Source organism: Bos mutus, chromosome 25 (assembly GCF_027580195.1).
Source record: "Bos mutus isolate GX-2022 chromosome 25, NWIPB_WYAK_1.1, whole genome shotgun sequence".
NCBI lineage: Eukaryota > Metazoa > Chordata > Mammalia > Artiodactyla > Bovidae > Bos > Bos mutus.
In genome coordinates, this window is record NC_091641.1 from 26,167,477 (window position 1) to 26,190,565 (window position 23,089).

The following is a 23,089-nucleotide window of genomic DNA, read 5'->3' on the forward strand; positions in this document are numbered from 1 at the left end:
TTTTAATGTGATGTCCCAGACTGCAATATCCAAATACAATATTTATGCAGTAATCTCCAAAATAAAATATTTACGGGGTTTGGGAGATTGACTGCTGTACTTACTGCCTTCAAAACCGATAAGCTGCAAAAGCATGCTTCAGTTAATTATGAGTAAATAGAGATCACAGATTTCCCAGGTCTCGGAAAAGTTCCTGGGTTGAAAGGGGCTACCAGGAACTTAGGTCTGGACTGAGAGAAGATGGAAGAGGCCCAGAGTGTGGGAATCTATCAGGCAAAAACAATCAAGCTGTTTAGGCAGTGATTTTGCTGTTTACCCCCCCATGTGGATTTACCATAATTTGAAAAGATAAAGGCTGGAAACCGAAGTAAGTTTGTGAACATCTGGGTGAATCTTTCATCAATGTTGGCTCACCAGGAAAAGGCGCATGGCTCTCCCACCTGAGGGATGGAGGGAAGCTGTGCAGCAACAGGCCCATTACACAGAAGATGGCCAGTGATGCTGTCCGCTCTTTAGTTTTGCTTATGACCTAGTTACCTGGGAAACCTAGGGTCAACAGGAGATATCCTAGAAGAACAGACACGAAGAGGGTCTGGTACCAATGCTGTCTCTGCACTCACTGAGGTGTGGGGCTGATTTACCCTCTCTGAATGCCAGTTGCCTCACCTGTAGGATGAGCCCATGACACCTGTTCTGACAAGCTCCCAAAGCAGCTGCAAAAGTGTGATGCATGATATTTACAAAATTCCTTGCAAAGTGTTTAGTAAGACTCAACCCAAACAATGGGCCGACCCAATCATCAGTTCCTTTTTTCATAGACATGACACCCCTCCCCAATCCTCCTTTGGTGTTTTATTTTTCTCCATAACACTTCACTTTCTAATACAATGCACAAGGTATCTATTTCATTTATTGCCTTTTCTACTACTGGACATAAGGCCCAAGAGGGCAGAAATATTTGTCTTTTTTTTTCTGAACTTTTTATTTTCTTTGGGGGTATAGCTTATTAACCATGTTGTGAAGTTTCAGGTGAACAGTGAAGAGGTTCAGCCACACACATGCATGTACCCATTCTCCCCCAAGCTCCCCTCCCATAGGACACATAACACTAAGCAGTGTGTACATGTCCATCCCACACTCCCTCACTATTCTTTCCCCATTTTTGTCTCTTTTTGATCACTGTGGTATCCCTAGTGCCTAGAACAGTGTCTAGCACAGTGCCTAGCATACAGCGTGTGCCCAATAAATATGTTGAGTGAATGAAAAAAGGGAAGGATAACATCGATATCTGTCAGGCAGTCAGGACGTAGCTGCTGTTGGTTAACCAGGTATCAAAATTTTCTAACACACATTTGACAGGTGAAGGAACTGAATCACAGGAAAGTTAAGTAATTTCTCCAAAGTCACATAGCGATCAGGTTAGGACTTGAATTCGGGTCTGAATGAATCCAGTGCCAATGCTTTACTACTTTCCCATTCTTCATCCCAAGTCGCTGGGGTCCCTCCAAAAGGACTCAAATGAAGGATCTGAGAACTTGTTCTTCCTCAAAGAGACAGAGCCCAGAAATTAGTGAACCAAGAGAAAATGGCTCATTGCTGGTTGGAAGAGGCTTCTTTCCAGACCTTACAAGGAACTTCTGTCTTCAGGGTACTTGAGGGCAAACATGGGATAGTTTGCATTTGATTTTATCTCCTGGGCTCTCAGGAATGGTTTGTCTTCCTGAGATTTGTCTCTACTGCCACAATATGGGACAAAGTCATAGCTAAATGTGATTCTGCTGGGACGTCACAAGGACCAGGTGAGTATCAGAGTTAATCAGATGGAGGGTAGCGAGGGGTTCTGAATCTCCCCCAGGGGAGAAAAAGTTAGCTAAGAAAGTAATCTGTAGCCTTTGAAAATGGCCCCAGGAAGACAGACGCTAAAGAAATCTCTCAATTCAGTTAATTCCCTGGCTACAATCTCGGCATATTCATGAAGTGTGGAATTATTCCAGAACTGTCTTGTCGTATAATGAATTCTGAAAGGAAGAACTCTGCCCCTCAGATTTTACAGCATGTTTGAGCAAGAAGAAATCTCAGCAATTAGTTAATATAACTATCTATAGATAAAAATCCCCAACACACTGAGGCCCAGAGAGGATGTATGAGCCAAGGTCATCCAAAGTCACACAGCCTATAAAAATACTTCTTTTCTTTTCTTGTCCAGTGATATGTCACTGAACCCAGATTACTCTTTAGTATAAGTACAACCTAAGCATTTCAGTTTAAACATAAAATCATGAAGCAAAGCATGAAAACACAGTGTATGAAGTCAGCCAGCTAGTGAAGGGCCCACACAAAACAGCCATGGGACACAGGGGCCGAACTTGGGGCTCTGGAGCCAGAATATTTGGTACAAGTCCTGGATCTGCCATTAACCTTGGGCAACCTGAATACAAGACACCTCAGCTTCTTATGGGAAACAGTGATCATCATAATACCTGTCTCACAGAGTTTAAATGCGATTATATTTTATATGGAGAGGGCTTAGTGTAGTACTCAGCATTTAGCAAGTGCTTGGTCCATCTAGTCAAAGCTATGGCTTTTCCAGCAGTCATGTATGGATGTGAGAGTTGGACTATAAAGAAAATTGAGCACTAAAGAATTGATGCTTCTGAACTGTGGTGTTGAAGAAGACTCTTGAGAGTCCCTTGGACTGCAAGAAGTTCAAACCAGTCAATCCTAAAGGAAATCAGTCCTGAATATTCATTGGAAGGACTGATGCTGAAGCTGAAGCTCCAATAATTTGGCCACCTGATGCAAAGAACCGACTCATTGGAAAAGACCCTGATGCTGGAAAAGCTTGAAGGAAGGTGGAGAAGGGGACGGGAGAGGATCAAATGGTTGGATGGCATCACCAACTCAATGGGCATGAGCCTGAGTAAGCTCCAGTAGTTGCTGATGGACAAGGAAGCCTGGCATGCTGCAGTCCATGGGGTCGCAAAGAATTGGACACAACTGAATGAAGATACTTAACATTTTCCATCATCAAGCTGTAAAATTAAAACTTCAATCGCTCCTCTTCTGTATTCTAGGACTTTGTAGACAGGCATGTGTAGGGCACGTCAGGGCTAAGGAGAAACCCTTTATGTTCTGAAAAGCAATTTCATTTCAGCACCAAGGACAGAAACCCAGTGCCTCCACAGTGAGTCTCCTGTGATGCCCTTGGTTGTGGTGGCAGATGTGACAAGTTTCACATGCACCCTGATTCTGTCTGAGAACCACAAATATGAAACCCTCCCATCTTTCCAAGGCACAAGTCAGTGAGGATTCAGGTCATTAAGTTCCTAAATTTGCAGCTCCATAAGGGGTCCACTGGCCATTTCTCACATGCCAGTATGGGTTATGCCCTTTCCTGACCTGGGCTGGAGTCATCTGTCAGTCCCTACTCTGCAGTAGTTGGAAGACCAAAAGAGTCATTTGCTCATTCAGCAGCTCTCCAAGTCTATGTGCTGAGAATATGGTTGTAAAGGAGATGGACATGAGCCCTGTCCTTCTGTCTCTTCTAGAATGAGAGGTAAATCAGTAATATTTATCATTTATTGAGCACTTACTACTTTCTAAGTCCTATTCCTTGCACTTAAAGTATATTCTCTCATTTAGTCTTCATCACAATCCTATGAGAGCTCGTTTTACAAGAACAAAGATACAGAGAGGTTAAGTAATTTTCCCAAGGCTACACACCTGGTCAGTGGTAAGGGAGGGATTCAAACCTAGCAGTCAGGCTCTGGATTCCACACTCTTTACCACAAGGCTGTAAAACTGTTCTAATAAATAAGTAAGTAGTCATAAAGAGCTACAAAATACATGAACATATAATTAGACATTTGTGATAAGTGTTATACAGGAAAACAGAGTGCAGTGTCAGAAAATAAAGAGACAGGGACTTAATTAGTGAAGATTGTTGGGGAAGATTTTGCTGAGGAGGCGACCCTGACAAGAAGGATGAGAAGGAACCAGTCATCTGAAGAGTTGTGGGGAAGAGCTTTATAGGAGGCAGAAATAGTGTGTGCAGGAGCCCGAATAAGTGAAGAGAAGCTAAAGTGGTGGGAGTGAGGGCTACAGGGAGAAGCTCAGCTTCACCACCTCACGTAAGAGGAGACCAGCCACAGGAGAGGCAGGTCTGACCTGACTGGTGGAAGGAGCATGTCCTCCATAAGAACATGTGGTTTGAACGTGGCAGGAAACTCCACGATGAACATACTCAGGGAATCAGTGTAGCACAGTGGCCTGGAGTCTAGACCCCGGAACCAGACCACCTGCGTTCAAGTCTGTTTCCCCATTCCCAAACTGTATGTTGTTTAATCTCTCTAGCCTCGATGTTCCCATGTAGAAAATGGGCATGATACTAACTGTACTTATATCATGGGATTGTTGTGAGAATTGAAAGAATTAATATCTATAAGGCATTTAGGACAGTATCTGCACACAGTAAACCCTATATTACATACACTCCGGGTGAAGAAAGTTGACTTGAGTTTCACATTCAGGAATGAAAGAAAAACCATTCTAAGCAGAAATGCAGACTCAGGGCCCAAATCCTGGAACCAAGAACCCCAGGTTGGGTGACCCATGCTCTTTATAGTACTCAGGGCCTGAATCAGCTTGTGCCTCTGAGAGTCTAAAGGCCCACTGAGGACTAATTGATTTTCCCTATTTTAAATTTCACACAAATTTAAAAACAATATCTACTGCATTACATTCTAATTAAGAAAGTAATGTAGGCCTCCCTAGGCATGGAACACAAAGATAAGGCAAAAAAGGAAATGAAAAAACATACTCTTTATCTCAGAGATGACAGTGCACAAACTTTTCTTCTAGTCTTTGGTCTAACTTCAACATGTATTGTTTCGAAAACAGAAAAGTTCTAAAGTTGACTTCAAAACTCATGAGGAGGCCCACAGAGCTGTGTACACAGCTTTGCGCGGGTGCCTGTGTGATGCTAAGCTTTATTTTGACATGGCTGCCATAACTGGATTAAACAAAGTGAACATGCAAACAGCGATAAACTCACCAGTTGGGTTTAAGGAAAGAGAGAGGGGAATGCAATCTGCTTTCCCCATTGGAGATGAGATATTAATTATCTCCTCCCATCAATCATGGTGCTACAAGACAGATGGGGAGAGAGTTCTCCTGATAAGCAAGCTGGCACCAACGGGCCTCCTGAAAGCAGATTTGCTTGGAGGAGGTTCCTGGCCAGGCTCTCGATGGATTTGCCAATTTTTGGTTAAACAGTTGCCTGTTTATACATCAAGGGAGCTTTGGGCCCGAAGATTAGTTCAATGTCAGAGAGAAGAGCTGGCGAATCTGCTTAGCTGCCATTCTGATGCCAGCGGGGCACCACCACGTCTAGCAGGTGGATCCCAGACCTGGGAACAGGAAGAAACTTGTTTATGCCACTTGTGACCTGAGAGCTGGGACCCTTCCTAGCTTCCTTCTGGTCTAGGCTTTTTACATTTGAAATACTAGATCTTTCTCTAAGAACTGTAAAAAGTGTTTCTAAAATGTTAATCATGTGGATACACACCATCTTCAAGGTTTTTCAGCCCTGTCCCCATCGCCACCACCATCATCACCACCATCATCAACTTAATATGCACACCTAACTATTCCAAGAGCTTATCCACATATCCCCTGCTTTAATTCTTGCAGCAGTTCTAGGAGGGTGGCTTTATTATCATTCTTCCCATTTTGCAGATAAAGAATCTGAAGCACAAGTGATTGATTTAACTTACCCAGGGCCACACACCTGATGAGTGCTTAGCATGTGAACCCTGGCAGTCTGGTTCCAGAACCTAGATTCTTAACAGCTATGCTATAGGCTTTACGAACTCTGTATGGGACTGCCCTCAATATTTTTTTTTCTAAACCAACTTTAGATAGCTTCAACTGTTCTTTTTTTTTTTTTAACTTAATCTTATTCTAAGCATAATATCTGTGAAGTACTGGATTAATTATATAAATTTTTGTTGATGCACATAAACTCAATACAAATTCTCCCATGACACTCCTTCATGAACTCCCCCAAATAATCTCATGTGTGGATCATGAACACAATTTAGGAGAGGCTGACTCTAGAAAGTAGGGGATGGGCTGATTTTCCTCCCTTGTTCATTTAAAAAATAATTCTGCTTAAAATCAGTAGAATTTTGCTCTTTCAGCTGCACACCCTAAGAACTCAAAGTAACAGGTCCTCTCAGATGTAGTCACTAAAATGCGGTGATAACAGTCAGACCAAACCAGGCTCCAATACCAGCTGTGTGGAACCTGGAGCAAGTTAAAGCAACTTTGCAAGCCTCAGTTGTACTCATCTCTGAAATGGGATAACACACTGAAAAGCACCTGGCTAGATGCTTCCTGTGGTCTGTGAGGCTACTCAGTCCTCCACAATCCCTACATCACTGGATCTTATGTGATCCAGACAATCCCCCCATGTCTGGATCTTATAAAGAGGAGGACATGAAGGCATGGAGAATCGAAGCCGTTTGTCAGAGTGCCCTGGCTATCACAAGCTGAGCTGGCATTTTGACACAGGTGTCTGGACTCCAGGGCCCATGCTGTTACCAATACTCCACACTATGCCCCAAGACTGAGCCCTGGGATCCTGGTGACCTTAAATTATTTGGGCACTGACACCAACCAAGGCCAGAAAGTCTCAGAAACTATTCTGGCTAAGGGAAATAAGTTTTTCTTTCCATCTCCCTGTAAGAGGTCCCATACTCTGAGATTTGATCAGTCTACCAAGATCTGGGGGAACTTCTCTGATGCTCTCTGAGCAGAAACCAGGAGTTCTGGGGATGTTTGCCAAGACCTGCTTATTCAGGGCACCTGCTTCTGCTAGCCCTGCAGAGATTATCTGGGAAAATGATAACTGCGCTGCATGTCTTTCAATATGTCTAGCCACTTGATTTTTGGAGGAATACAAGGAAATAGAGTGAACACTACACTCTCCTTCATTTAATTATAGGAACAGTCAGGACCAATTGGGCAGCTATTAAAATACTAGTTTGCCTTTATGCCATCTCTTAGCAGCGGGAGCTGGAAGTCCAAATTGACTGCTAAAGACGAGTTAGGGACAGAAGGTCAAAACTGCTATTAGAAACCACGTGGGATTAAAAACGGAGGCACCCTGTGGCCTATTTTGTATCTCACTGCTTGCTTCTGTCTCTCTCCATCTTCCCGTCTTTTATACTCTCTGCCTCTGTCACATTGTCTTTGCAAGGGCTGGTCCTGAAGCATGGAACATCAGAATGCGAGGGCATTTGGAGATCATCTCATTCAACCACTGCATCTGTCCAACACAGTGAAGCCCAGAGAAGCAGAGTGGCTGCTCCGAAGCCACCCAGCATATTGGAAGAAAGCAGGACCCAAGCACAGATGGGCTGCATCATGCAGGCTTCTGAGTCTGGGCTCTGGGGACACATTCCTCTAGGCCTGAGTCCTAGCCCTGCCCTTGCTGTGTGAGCATAAGCAAGTCACTTCACTTCTCTGAGTCTCAGTGTCCTCATCAGTAAAATGAGGCTAATATGTTGAGAAGGGTCACCATCTGAAGCCAGAAAATTAAACCCACACAAAGGGAAAGAGAACTAATGGAAGTTAAGTTAAAGGGTAAGGGTGGTCAAAAGGAACAAACTTCCAGTTATAAAATAAATACGGTCGAGGGCTGTAATGTATAACATGGTGACCACAGTTAATAATACCATATTGCATATTTGAAAGTTGCTATGATCTTAAAAGTTCTTATCATGAGAAAAAACTAACTATACGTGGTGATGGATATTAACTAGACATATTGTGGTGGTGATTTTATAATATATGCATATATTGAATGCTATGGCTCAGACAATAAAGAATCTGCCTGCAATGCAGGAGACCCAGTTTTAATCCCTGGGTTGGGAAGCTCCCCTGGAGAAGGAAATGGCAACCCAGTTCAGTATTCTTGCCTGGAGAATTCCATGGACAGAGGAGCCTGGTGGGCTACAGTCCATGGGATCAGAAAGAGTTGGACACAACCGAGCAACGAACACATTCACCTTCATACCTGACACTAATATGTCAGTTATACCTCAATTAAAAAAAAATATTTCTGCTAGTGAACTACCTGACTACTTGATGTGCTGTGTTTGCTTTATTTTAACCCTCTCCAGACCAATAAGAAATAATTTTCAAAAGAACTAACAGAGTCTGGGCTTGACGATATCATTTGAACTGCTTGATTCAGCAATGCCCAAAGTCAGATACTAGTGTTTTAGTTGAATCATCCAATAACTTCCTTTACCCTTTAATCAAGTTTAAGCTGAGTTTCTGTCATTTCCCACCAAAAAAAAAAAAGAGTTTTTCCTAACATACAATCAGTGCAGAACCAGAGCCAAACCTCGCCCAGGGTGCCCCTGTGGGTGACACAAGGGAAGATGTGCATGGTTAGGCTTGTTCCCACAGCAGGGAGCCCTCAGCTGCCAAAGAGGAGACAGTGGCGGCTGATGGCTCATTTTACTATTAAACCCTCAATTCATCTAAGTGAGTGAATCCTGGCTGAGGACTCATGCATGAGTGTTGGAACTTGTGAGCTCTTCTGTCCAGAGAGCCTTGGGTTTTAGGGTTTTAGAGGGAGGTGCAAGCGATATCTCCTGAGCCTGAGTCTTTACCCTGCTCTGTATCCTGCTGTGCCATTTGGGTAACACCTGTCAACTCCGGAGGCACATCAACTGGACAAGACGTACTCACAAAACTCAAAGGCACAACCCTGGCCTGTACATCGACTATTTATTTCTCCCGCCTGCAGTATTTCAGTCTGATGTTTATCATCAATGACACCACCACCACCATCACCATCATCACCACCACCATCACCACCACCACCCCACCATCACCATCACAGGGATTTATGATGTGCCAAATGCTTTATACACAGCATCTCATTCAATCCTTCCAATGATCTCATGAGTATAAGTCCATTAATATGTCCATCGTACAGATAAGGGAAGAGGCTCAGAGAGGTTAAGTCACCAGTCCAATGCAACACAGCCAGGACATGGTAGATCAGGGCTTCAACCCAGGAGATATGACTCCCAAAATTCACAATCTTAACCTCTGTGCCATACCCAGTTCTTAGCACAGTGCCTGGAAATAGCAGACAGAGAATAAATACTGAGTAGGCTAGAACAACAATACTAGGGTGGATGTAATTTAGACACAAGTTTATCAACTTACAGTGGATTTTTTGTTCTCATGATGTAACTTTGCACAAACCATGTATTATAAATAATAAGGGTCTTCATTCTCTATCTAAGGGTGGGGAACCAAAATCTGGGCTAGTTCTGATAACTTACCACCTCCATGGAATCTGAGTGACTATAAAAATAAAGCTGGATCCTGTGTGAAAAGGGGCCAGCAGAGTGATAGGCACTTAGCAGGAACACAATACACTATATGGCTATAGTGTATTACAGTGTACATCTTCTTTATCCACCCAGGTTTGTCCAGCTTAGTGGCCAAAACATGCTATACTAATCTGTGCTAATTTACAGAGCATCCTCAAGTCTGGGGGTTGCTATTAAATGTAAAGAATGCAGACTGTCAGTTGGACAAGATGGATCCAACAGACAGTTGGATGAAGTCAAAGTCAAAATTAAGGAAAGTGATGCAACCCAAGGATTTGGGGATTACTTCTTGAAAACTTGGGAAATGGAGCCCACTGCTTGCCTCTGTCTCTCCCTGCTGTGGATATCTGGGCAAAGTGGATCACAGAGCCAGCCAGAAAGACACCTCCAGCAGCAGAGGTGGAGAACACCAACAGCAGAGATGGGCAAACTGAAGGGCATTGGGACCAGGTAGGGGAGAAGGCAGCAAGAACTGCAGGGTCCTGTAGAACACAGGCTTTGTCTAAGACAATACAACCTTCATGAGAAAATTCAGGCACAGAGTAAGTGGACATTTAAGTGGATCTTTTAAGATGAGCTGGAAACATTGCTATTTTTTTAAATGGGGCTATTAATCTTCAGATGAAGCACCTGAATTAAACAGAACAAAACCAGACCCAAGGCCAAACAGAACACGTTAACATGCTAAAATTATCCTGTGAACTGTCAGATTAAGTTCTGAGTTCAACGCTAGAAAAATGTTCTAAGATGGCAGAGCCCTATGGTTGATTCATGTTGATGTATGTCAGAAACAAACATAACATTGTAATGCAATTATCCTCCAATTAAAAATAAATAAGCCTTTTTAAAAAGCTGGCAGAGTGATCCTGAGTGGGTTTGTAATGGTTTTTTCTTTCTAGATGGTGAAGCGGATCATGTGATCTCTCCTACAGAGGGCGCTCAAGACTGTAGCCCTTCTAGCAGAGGGCCACAGAGATTTAGACTCAACTCAAAGGGAAATCAACCCTGAATGTTCATTGGAAGGACTGGTGCTGAAGCTGACCCTCCAATACTTCTGCCACCTGATGCAAAGAACTGACTCATTGGAAAAGACCCTGATGCTGGAAGGATTGAAGGCAGGAGGAGAAGGGGACGACAAAGGATGAGATGGTTGGATGGCATCACCGCCTCAATGGACATGAGTTTGAGTAAGCTCTGGGAGTTGGTGATGGACAGGGAGGCCTGGCGTGCTGCAGTCGATGGGGTCGCAAAGAGTAGGACATGCCTGAGCGACTGAACAACAACAACAACGAGGGGGTCTGTAGTGATGCTGTTTGCTTCGCTCAGTTTTAAGTGAGAGAGGCACAAAGGATTCTGCTGCCTCAAATCCCTGCCCACAACTTAGACAGCAAGAGTGAGGCAATGGTGAAGGCACAGGGTGGAAAGTTGGTTTCCTTGACTCCAACTCCCTTCTGGTGTAAGACTTTCAATTTCCTACTTGAAAGTAAATTCCATGAGAGTGAGGATTTTGTCTCATTCACCTCTAGAAGGGTGCCTGGCACACGTTTGGCCCCATGTGAATATTTGCTGAATGACTGGCAAACTGAATGTATGTTCATGGGGCATCATGAACTTGAACTATGGGCCTCGGTCTTCCTCCCAATAAAATGAGTATAAAATGATTACCCTACTTTCCTCAGAGGACTGCCATGAGAACACGGGCTCATGAAAATGCTTATATGACATGATGAGACACATTTGCTGTTCTCTCTGTTTCTGGCTGGCAGGAGAGACCACTTCAGATTCTGCACAGGAAGGGCCAAGGCCCAGCCGTGCCATGCCTCTCTCCCGTCCTCAACTTATTTCTGGTTGCATCAAACCAGTCTAGAAGGAAGCCCCCAAATGATGACTCAGATTTCATTTCTCTTTTGCACAAGGGTAGAGGGAAGATATACTACCTTGCATTGTCCCGGCCATGCGACTTCAAGAAATTCATGTCTCGGTATCGGGAGAGAAATGCCACCAGCTGGTCATTTGTCCTGTGGAAGCAAACCAAGAGGAAAGTCAGAGCCTCCAGAGACCATGGACACTTGTGACTGGCTCCCTTCTTTGTCACAGCAACCACATCCCCTCCTTCATTTATACCTTGCAAGGTGCATGAGGCATCTTCTTTCATGTACCTCCATCACCAAGTTTACCAAAGTATGCTAAAATGGACTGTTTGTATGTTTGTGTCCTACACACTCCCATATGCTGTGAACTCCTTGAGAATTAGTGTAGTGTCTTACTTGTTTTGGAATCCCCAGGACCCAGCACTGGGATTGGCAAAGAATAGGACATCAGTGAATATCTCGGTGGCAGATACAAAGTAACCTCAGGGCCTTTGCTCTCACTGTGCCTGGCTGTGGTTTTTCCAGTAGTCACGTATGGATGTGAAAGTTGGACTATAAAGAAAGCCGAGCACTGAAGAATTGATGCTTTTGAACTGTGGTGTTGGAGAAGACTCTTGAGAGTCCCTTGGACTGCAAGGAGATCCAACCAGTCCATCCTAAAGGAGATCAACCTTGATTATTCATTGGAAGGACTGATGCTGAAGCTGAAACTCCAATATTTTGGCCACCTGATTGGAAGAGCTGACTCACTGGAAAAGACTCTGATGCTGGGAAAGATTGAAGGCAGGAGGAGAAGGGGATGACAGAGGATGAGATGGTTGGATGGCATCACTGACCCAGTGGACATGTGTTTGAGTAAACACCAGGAGTTTACTGGTGATGGACAGGGAGGCCTGGCATGCTGCAGTCCATGCGGTTGCAAAGAGTCAGACACGACTGAGCGACTGAACTGAACTGAACTGAACTGTGCCTGGGAAATTCTGCCCCATATCTTTCTATGTCTGCTCTTGTCATCCAGATTTCTTTTCAAATGTCACCTCATGAAAAAGGCTGTTTTTAGGTCCCCAACCTAAAGCAGCACCCGCTCCCCTTCACTTAACATATCACTCTATTTACATATGATCTCATCACCATCTGAAAGGGCTAAATTTGCTTACATTAGGATGTAAGCTCCATGAGGACAGAACCTAATCAAACTCGCTCATCACTGGCACATAGTAGGAGGTACAGTAATCATAGTAGGAGGTACAGCAATGCTTGCTGGATGAGTGGATGACTAATGGTGAGATGAGTTTAAAGTGACGCCTTCAAATGCACTTTGAGAAACGAATGCATCGATGAATGAATGAATGCTAAATCCTCCCTAGCCCCTGGGCTACTGATTGAGAGAGCTTTAAGAAATATGAAGTGCAATACAAACAGGTGACATCGTTCCCAGCATTGTTATCCCAAATTTATCGCCATCAATCTCAGCACTAGCAGTGTAGTCACAGCTAATCAGCTTGTGCATACAGCTGTGACAGTATTTTAAAAGGCAGTCACATGGGTCTCCATCTGCCAGAAACGCAGTCGCCTCTTACGCTGAATAAACCCAAACAGGTAAATGGTGCTGAAGTGACAGCTCCTTTATCATCAGCTTCTCTGCTGGGGGTAGGGGGGGTTTACTTAGAAGGAAAGGGTTAACCATCCTTTCAAATTGGGAGAACAGGTGAAGGTGCATCTCTGGGAAGAGAAAGGAGGCTAGAACTTTGTGGGGGGTGGGGGGGGGCAGGTGGGTGCCTCAGAAAGCGATGCCTGCACTCTGGAAGCAGAAGGGGCTGGAGATAGATCTCAGCTCCATTCCCGACCCTGTTGTGTGTCCTAGGGTAAGTCATTCAACCTCTGAGTGACAGCCTTCACCTGGCTGCCCTGCACAAAGTAGATATACACGCTGATGGATAACTGGGTACATGAGGGCATACAGTAGGTGCACAATAAATGTAAGGTGCTCTGCTCTTGGCCTCTCACCAGCCTATAGGGGCCGCTCCCAGCCATCCCTCCCTCTCTCTTTTCCCTGCATCACCCGAAGTCGCGCCACGCCAAGCCCCTGCTCTCTGATTGGCCAACTCTTGTTGACCAACTCATAATTCCAGCGGAGGGGGGACAGAGCAGTTAGGAGATGCTGCAGCAGAACCCAGCACTGCCGACAGCCGGTCCTAGTGTGGAAATCAACCACTTCAAAACCGGCCGTTCTAGTGGCTGGCAAATGCCAGAAAAACCCCGCATGTCTGCAACAAGGTAAATCCACAGGGGCACAAACGCAGACAGCTTAGCCCTGCGGATATGCGCAAGGGTGCAGCCTGGGGACGCAGACAGAAAGCCAAGCCCACATGTCCGCGCCCACGTGGAGCATCTCCGCAGGCGGGCAGGGTGAAGCCCAGGCGTGCCTCACGCCCAGTGATGGAGAGCGGTGGGCAAAGGGCTTCTTGAAGGTCCTGGAGAGGTGGAAACTAAACCAGCCTGGAAAGGAAATTAAGCAACCTCTCTTTCCAAATCACAGAGGCCTGTTCCAGCTCCATGGCTTAGAGGTGCCTCTTTACCAACCCCTTCGCCACTCTCTGCGACAGTTCATTATTGTCCTCCCGATGAATACAGGGACAAGTTAACCTCTGAATGGGTCCCTGGCAGCAGGAATAATAAACAGGGGCCTCTCAGCGGCCTCAGTGGGAGGATTGGAGGGGCCGGGCCGGGGCTCCCGCACCCCCTCTCGCGAAGCCTCAGGCCTCCCAGGGTCATCGGCTGCGGCTTCATTTGGCAGCCCCAGAAAGTGCCTTTCAGGGCCCCGAGCTGGGGCCATTTTCACATTTACCGCTTCACCGCGTCCCCATCTGACAGGGATGAATAGGCATTTAGCGAATTTACTTAGCGATGCTTCCACATGAAATCATCTCAAAAGATGACATCTTCGGGGAGGGAGGGCCGGTGGGGAGGGGGCTGCGGCTTCCAGGTCCAGAGCTTGTGGGTAAAGCCGATTTTCAAAGCACAGCGCTGGGTCCTGGCTTGGCTGGACACGAAGGTGACCCAGCCACCGCCCCCTCCTTGGGTGAAGAGCCTGCCCTGCATGCTAAATAAAACCCGTGGCCTGAGCCCTTCTGCAGGGACTAGGCTGGGGACCAGGTTTCCCTATTGTGGCTTTCAGAAGCCTGTTGATAATTGCCTACGTAATATTTAGTTCCCTCTGGATAATTAACAGCTTGGGATTGGCTGTCATTTTACCCAGTCTTTGGCTCTCTCCCCTTCACAAGCATTTCTCACTCCTCCTTTCTGGTGGAGTCATTTGCCAAGTGGTGTGTGCAGCTCATCAATGTGTGGCTGTCTCCTCCTCAATTTCTTTCCACCTTTTGGAAGACACGTCTCGCATTCATGGTGGGGACCCTGGGGCCCATCACTATAGCTTTTGGAGCTACTGGGACATCTTTATGGAAATATGTAAGTAAATATATATGACAAATAATTTTAATAAATACATTTGTTTTAATGTAAACAAATCTATTGGAACCATCTAGAAACCTCACTTGAAAGGGTTAAATAAACACATGAATAGTAAAATAAGCTCCTGAAGCACCACCATTTATGGAATGTCCACCATGACCTGGGCCCCCAAGGCAGACTTTTGCTACAATTTATTACGTTTAATGGTCACAGAAGAATCTCTAAAATGTGTTCCATTCCCATTTATAGATGGGCAATTGAGGCTCAAAGAAAACGCTCATTTACTGAACAGAGCAGAACTGGGATTAGAACCTGGTTCCAAATGCAAAGTTCCAGTTCTTTGCTACTAGATGGCATCTACACATGGATGGATGGATGAATGAATGAATTAGTGCATGAATGAGGGAATGAATCTCATCTCAGGCATAAGAGAAAACTCAAGTGTTCCAAAGCTTCCTCATTCAGAGCCTGGTCTTGGGACCAGCAGCGTCAGCCCACTGCTGTTAGACATGCCCTACCTCAGCTCCACCCAAGACCTACTGAGTTAAAACGTGCCTTTTAACAAGACTCCCAGGTGATGTGTGTGCCCTTTAAAGTTTAGGAAGCGCTGCTTTTAAGCCGAGCATGAATATTGGTAGTTAATTCTCTTCCTCTTTCCTTCATCTTCTCCCCATGGCCTCTTCTTGAGAGCCCAGATTTCAGGCAAGTTACTTTCATCTCCATAAGCCTCAGGTGTTGGGAGTATTAAATAAAATAAAGTGTGTTAAGATGCATGCGGTAGCATCCAGCCCATATAAGCCTTTTGATAAAGGTTAACTGCTGTTTAATAGTATTATTACTGCCATCGTGAGCATCAGAAGCTTAAGACATTTTGAACTGGGGATAGCAGTAGAAGACCCAACCTGAATTGAACCTGGAAGGCTTTCTGAGCATCACACCCATGAATGTTCTGCAGAGCATGGTTTGGGAAATGCCCCCCAGGAGGGAACTTGTCTACAGTCTCCCAGCTGGTGGCAGAGTTAGAACTGGCTCCCAGAGGTCACCGCATTGTCCCCTGTGTCTGATGTGCATATGGTTCTGGGCGTGAGGACACACAGGAGGGAGGGGTATAGCTCTCAGGTCCACGGGCACCCAGCCCAGGCCCAGGCCAGCCTGTCTGCTGGCAGCGTGTGGCAGGGTGAAGAGGGTGGGCCTGCCCCGCCTCACTTAGAAGGAGCCCAACACCAAGCTAACTGCCCTCCTCCGGGTCCCTCCTACCCACCGCGCTGTGCCCAACACCACTCTCCTGATAACAGACGCTAAGGCCCTATCACCAGGTACTCATGGCTGCTGGTGAGGTTGACGGTGCTAAGGCCAAGCTCAGCGCAGAGCATCGTGAATGTCAGGACTCAGGATTTCAAACCACTGATGCTGCCAGGCATCCCCAGACCCCAGAGGGCACTGGATTTAGCCCTCCTGTTTGCAATGGGTGGGCCATTTGTGGAGCAGAAATGTGGTTGGGGGCAGCAGATGGGGGCCTGTGGAACAGCACAAGCTGAGGACTGAGGTGCCTTCAGTCTGAGCTCAGAATATATTACATTATTTCCCCAACTTCTTCCACGAGGGTATCATCTGTGCCGTTATTTGCTATGGCTGTTCAATTTAAATACCACCTTAGCATTACTGTATGCAACCGTATTCGTGGTAGTGGATGTACCTTTTTATTTTACTATTTAAAATATTTAACATGTATTTTATATTTTAAATTTATTTTAAATTTTAAATTGTGGCAAAACACATGTAACATAAGATTTGCCGTCTTAACCATTTTCAGTTTGTACAGCTTGGTTGTCTTAAGAACTTTCAAGCTGCTGTGCACACATCGCCACCATCCATCTCCAGAACTCTTTTCATCTTGCAGAACTGAAACCGAATCCATTAAACAACTCCCCACTTCCCCCTCTGCCCCTGGCCACCATCTTTCTTTCTGTCTCTTTGAATATTCAGAGTAGTCAGACTCTAAGACCTCACATAAATGGGATCATACAGTGTTTATCTTTTTGTGACTGACTTCTTTCACATAGCACAGTGTCCTCAAGGTTCATCCATGTGGTTAAATGGGTCAGAATCTCCATCCTTTATAAGGCTAAATAATATTCCATTCGGATGTATTATTTTTATGTTTTCTCCTAATATATGAAAAGCAATAATGATGCCTTGTCTGTATTCTTCCTAAAGCAACTGGGCCACCAAAGGCATATGGAGAATGGTCATCTGTCCTGGGGTGCCCAAAACTGAGGGGGTGCCCAGGACACAGAATTTTTCATTTTAAAATCAGACAGTTCTGGGCAAATCAAGACAAGTTTGTGACCCCAGCCACATGGATCTGCCGAGGGCTGTGTGACGCTAGGAGAAATGTCACCTTCCATCCTTCTATGAGGAACCCAAGAGTACAGAAAACCACGGTAGTGGGAAGGTTAATTGTAACCATTTCCTGTGCTTTTAAAATTATAACTATGAAACTTAGGCTACAGCAAGATAGAGAATGAAATAAGAGCAGAGGTAAAAATAGTATCTAACACTTGTGCTTAGTCACTCAGTCGTGTCCGACCCTTTTGCAATCCCGTGGACTGTAGCCCGCCAGGCTCCTCTGTCCATGGGATTCTCTAAGGCAAGAATACTGCAGTGGGTTGCCATGCCCTCCTCCAGGATCTAACACTTGAGTGCTTACTGTGTGGATCAGATGCTGTTCTAAGCACTTTGCACCTATTAACCCACTTATGGCTCATGATGACCCTATGAAGTAGATGCTGTAGTGTTTACATGTATTTTTAATTACAGAGATGGGAACATGCACGCACGTGACTTTTGATGTAATGATGTATCATTTTCTGTCTGATCAGGACACACAGGAAGACTTCATTCTCTCAGTGGTTGCACAGACGCCTATGGAACGGGCATGGCCAATCCCCTAGTGATGGACATTTAGGTTGCTTTCTCACCCACCTCCCCCCATACGGGTATTGCTCCTATGAACATCATCACACATTTATCTTTCCACTTGTGGGTAAGATTCTGTAGGATTAAATTCCCAGATGTGGAACTGTTCATGAGGGCATGGCTGGCGCTCACATCATTACATAGGACCCGAGCCAGCTGCCACCAGGATGTGGAGGAAGAAGGAAACTGTGAATGAGATAGAGCAGGGGAGGCTGGCCGGCTTCTTCAGCAGGCCAGCTGGGTTTCCCCAAGGTACCAACAACCAGTGCGACCCAAATGAACCTTTTGTCAAGTAGCAAGGGGTGGGGGTGGGGAGGGTGCAGAAAATCCCATGCCTGCTATTTTCAACTGGGCACCTTGAACAGTGCTTTTCAGGAGTCTGGCTAGAGTCATGAGGACAGCAGGCACTGGGTCTAATTCTGTTCTCTTCCTCCAGGACCTGACACACAGTAAGTACTCAACAGTTATTCACTAGCACGTTTAACAAGCACCCGAGGCGAGCACCAGCCATCGTGGCTCACAGATGCAGCTGCCGAGCCCAGCAGAGTGCCCGCCCCCCAGACAGGGCTTCGCCCACAGAGGCAGACAGCACGACGTCCACTTTGTGCCTTTGCCTGTTCTGTTCCCTCTGCCAGGAATGCTGTTCCCTATGTCTCTGATCTGCGGGAGATGCTGGGCAGTGAGAAAACACTTCATAACAATGCAGAAAACATGCCTTTTGTTGTCTGCAATGTGCTAAGTGCTCCTCTTCCTCCTCCTTTCCACAGTAACCCTATCAAGTGGGTACTAGCTTATATGTGAATGAAGTGGGACACACAGATTTAACAGTTTGGCCAAAGTCTTAAAAGAGGTGAAGCAGAAGTTCAGATCTCATCACCCAAGTTCAGAGGGCAGACTGTTTTCAATCCCATTTTCCTGCGGTAAATAGGCTGCAGAAATGTGCTCCATTTCTTTATAAAGAGCCAGGAAACCACAGCCACCTTCTGAAGCCCCCTACTTCATTCCAAGGGGACCTCTGTCATGCATACATTGCACATCAGGAATTGGCACAGATAAAGCCTTCTGTCCAGGGTGTGGGCCTTTCTGAGGCTCTTATCTACAATCTGAGCCCAGCCACTTTGATCCTTCTCACTGCACCCTATCTCAGGAATGGATTTAGACCATTTTATCCATAAGGTTTTTGACCTGTGGTATTGGAGAAGACTCTTAAGAGTCCCTAGGACTGCCAGGAGATCCAACCAGTCCATCCTAAAGGAGATCAGTCCTGGGTGTTCATTGGAAGGACTGATGTTGAAGCTGAAACTCCAAGACTGGCCACCTGATGCAAAGAGCTGACTCATTTGAAAAGACCCTGATGCTGGGAGGGATTGAGGGCAGGAGAAGGGGATGACAGAGGATAAGATGGCTGGATAGCATCACCGACTCCATGCACATGAGTTTGGGTGGGCTCCGGGAGTTGGTGATGGACAGGGAGGCCTGGCGATCCATGGCGTCGTAGAGTCGGACATGACTGAGCGACTGAACTGAACTGATCCATAAGGCTTATTTCTTTGAGGATGGAGGAGAGATACTGCCATCACTTTCCTCGACTTTCCAGATGGTGCATGCTTGAACCTTCCTGAAGTCTTCTTGCCTGCTAGGAAATCTCTCAGGAAGGCCAGAACTCCAGAACAACTAGAGGAAAGGCCAAGTTCAGGGTTCTCTGAAGAGGCAAGGGAAAAGGCAGCTGGAGATAAGAGAAGGCAACCCCTGATTTGATTGCAGTGGATTTCCACTGCAAAAACATGAGTACTGGACTTCCCTGGGGGTACAGTGGATAAGAATCCTCTTGCCCCTGTAAGGGACATAGGTTCGATCCTTGGTCTGGGAAGATCCCACGTGCTGCAGAGCAACTAAGCCTGTGTGTTACAACTACTGAGCCCGTGCTTTAGAGCCCACAATCCAACGCTATGAAGACAACACTGCTGTACCCAGACCTTGTGCCCCGCAACAAGAGAAGCCACCACAACAAGTAGCCCACACACCACAACTACAGAGGAGCCCCTGCTCTCATAACTAGAGAAAGCCCGAGTGTAGTGACAAAGACCCAGTGCAAACAAAAATAAATAAATTTTAAAAATTAAAGAAAAAAATTTTAAAAAGACCCAAGGATACAGGCAAAGCTAGATGCTGGACTCTTTCTAGATCCCATGGGCATAATTATAGCCACAGTTGGGCACCTGAGGACAAGTGAACTGGATGAAATGCCGCCCCAGCTTCCAAACTCCTCTCTAATCCATCCTCGGGGAAGGAGTCGTAAGATGTAAAACATAAGCCTATTGCACCCCTTCTTCAACTTAATATCCTCCGTGGTGCTCCATCTCCTGCAGGACAGTGTCCCAGCTCCTCAGCGAGGCTGCAAAGTGGGTCATGGGCTGGCCCTGTCCTTTCAGTCTTCGGGATGACTTGAAGTTCTAGAATCGTTCAGTGCTCTTTCGTGACTCCAAGACTTTGCAAGTTCTGTTTGCTCTCCTGGGAAACACAATGCCCCACTTCGGCAGGTCAGATGCCAGACCCCTGGAACTGCACTGGGTCAGATGGCCACAGTCCCTGTCGTCTAGTAGGGACAGCAGGGGATGTCGACAAACGGAGATTCTTGGGATGCGGGAAGATACTAGGTGGACTAAATCACAAAGGCACCAGGGGACAACTCTTCTCTACACAGGCAGACGGCAAACTAGATAACCACCTGGACAATAAAACCCAATTGCCTTTAATTGGCTTTATCTTTGTTACTGGCGAAAACCATGCAGAATTAAAACATGCTCATTGCATTTGCAGGAACTGGCAAGCCATTCCTTAAACACTTTCACAGAACATTTCTAAGACACACATTTTTCATTTTAAGCACACATCAGCCATTCTAACAGGCAGTTTATCTGACATTCTATCAGTGGGAACTCTTAACACATCAACTCTTTCTCCAGATGGCTGTAATGGAAAGGTAACTGACAAGAATCAGCACCTAGAGGCCAAGCCTGATCCAAGAACGCTGCTGGAATCACAAAGAAGTGAATAGCCATTCAGCCCTGTGTGTGTGTGAAGTCTATTTGATTGTATCTCAACTCTCTGAAATCTGGTTTTCCTCATATGCCACGAGACATCTCAAATGAGCAGAACATTTGCTTAACTAAATTCTGCATCCCTTTATAACGACTGATTGCAGCCAGTTATTTGATTTGGTTTTGAGGGGGACAAGACAAGGCCTCCTTGGGAGGACATCAAAAGATTGAATCTTAAAAATAAAGGTCATGTAAGTGGGAAAGCCAAAACTTGGCTTCAGTGAAATCTGTTTTTGGAAAAGCATTGGTAGAAATTTCTCTCTGATGTTTGGCACTTTCTTGCCATTGGATTTTAAGTAGGTTCCCTGAGTCTTAGTTTTCTAATCTGCAAAATGGGCATGACAATGGTCTCTGAGTTGCCTTTGTGTTGGGGGTATGATGCCCCTAGTGCCTGGCCCACAGGACTGTTCAATGAATGGAAGTTTTCAGAAGGAAGTCCCTATATCCTTGGCTTAGAAATGCTGGAGGAAAGATATTCCCACTCCTTATCAATCTTCCACCAAAATGTGACCTTTTAAATCTTACCTGCTTTTATTCCTATCAGTAATATAAGTGATGTATGTTCTGGTTCCTTGATAGTATGCTAGCTGAGGACATGAACCTCGTCTGATTCATCTCTATTTCATCAGTGTCTTGCACAGACCTGAAACAGGGCAGGTTCTAGCAGCCACATGCCTCTTTCTCTTTGGGTCCTCATGCCTGTTGCAGACTGCTCCACACACGTGCTGCATTCCAGAATGAGGGCCCATCCACACTGTGCCTATGCTAGGGACACCCTTCTTACATCTTTGCCTGGTCAACTCATGCCTACTTTTGGAAGAATCAGCTCAGTGTCAGTTCAAGCGGCAAGGACTAGAGTATAAATTGAAGGGTTTGGTGGCGCAGTGGTAAAGAATCTGCCTGCCAATGCAGGAGATGCAGGTTGGATCCCTGGGTCAGGAAGATCCCTAGGAGTTGGAAATGGCAACCTACTCCAGTGTTCTTGCCAGGAGAATCCAATGGACAGAGGAGCCTGGTGGGCTACAGTCCATGGGGTTGCAAAGAGTCGGACACGACTGAACATGCAAGTATAAGATAAAGATAAGAGAGCATTAATTAGTATTAAACCAAATTAAGCTCAATTTGGACTTAGATCCCTGTGTATTGGTTGCTCAGTCACGTCCAACATTTTGCAACCCCACGGACTATAGCCCACCAGGCTCCTCTGTCTGTGGGATTTTCCGGGCAAGAATACTACAGTGGATCGCCATTCCCTCTAGCTAGAGGATCTTCCCGACCCAGGGATCAAACCCTGGTCTCCTGCATTGTCGGCAGATTCTTTATCGTTTGAGCTCCAGGGAAGTCTAATTAAACTCTATTGGTAAGTTCAACTTTCCCTCTGTGTGTATGGCTAAGAACAGGTATTTTATACCATTTCACATTCTCCTGGGTGCAAATGATGGTCAATGACCTATGGTAGTAATTGATCCATTTCAATTCAGTGGACAATTGTCCCCAGTGCACCAACATGAACACATCAGGATTTGAAGTGGTTAAAATAATGCAGACAGACGTAGGGTTAAGCTCTGGTTACACCAGTTACAAGCTGTGTGGCCTTTGGCAGGTCATTTCATCTATTTCAAGCTCAGTTTCCTCATCTTTAAAACTGAGGATGACAACAATGGCTACATTGTACAGTGTATGTAAGTATATGTACAATGTATGTAATTATATGTACAATGTATGTAATTATATACACAATGTATGTGATTGTACAATGCATGTCCATTGTTATACATAGGGTGGCCATGAAGAGTAAATGAAACCAGAGAGCATACACTGTTGCTTGCCACTGAACAATCCTGGATGATACAGAAACTGGTTTCAGAAGTGGGGTGATGACTGGTGGACAGGGGAAAGCAACAGGGATCCCTCGAGGCTGGGTAGCTTAGTCCCCAGAAGGCTAAAATGTTAGCTATCATTATTGTTGTTGTTGTTATTATTACTTCTCTAGGACTAAAGTCTGTTCTGCTGGGGGTGGAATACAAAAAGCATCTCCACCTCTCAGAATTTCAGGGCTCGGTCAGTTCAGATTTCAGCCCTGGGGTGAGACTTAGCTCAGAGAACAGACGACTGTCCCTTAGCACGTTGGCAGCCTGCCAGGCTCACTAGGCTGTCTGTATTGGAACAAAGTCAGGATGCAACACAGAAGAGAAGCCACGTACTCCTCCATGGAAAGACAAATGCTGTGGTCACTCCTGCAAATTTT

General features: G+C 45.5%; 1 protein-coding gene across 1 annotated transcript in view; it reads right to left on the reverse strand.

Moving 5' to 3' along the window:
• The window catches only part of XYLT1 (xylosyltransferase 1), a 349,260-nt gene that overhangs the window by 41,658 nt on the left and 284,513 nt on the right, over positions 1–23,089 (reverse strand). Inside the window, 1 exon segment of the mRNA XM_070363107.1 lies at positions 11,357–11,437. Coding sequence (XP_070219208.1) covers positions 11,357–11,437 — 81 coding nt within the window.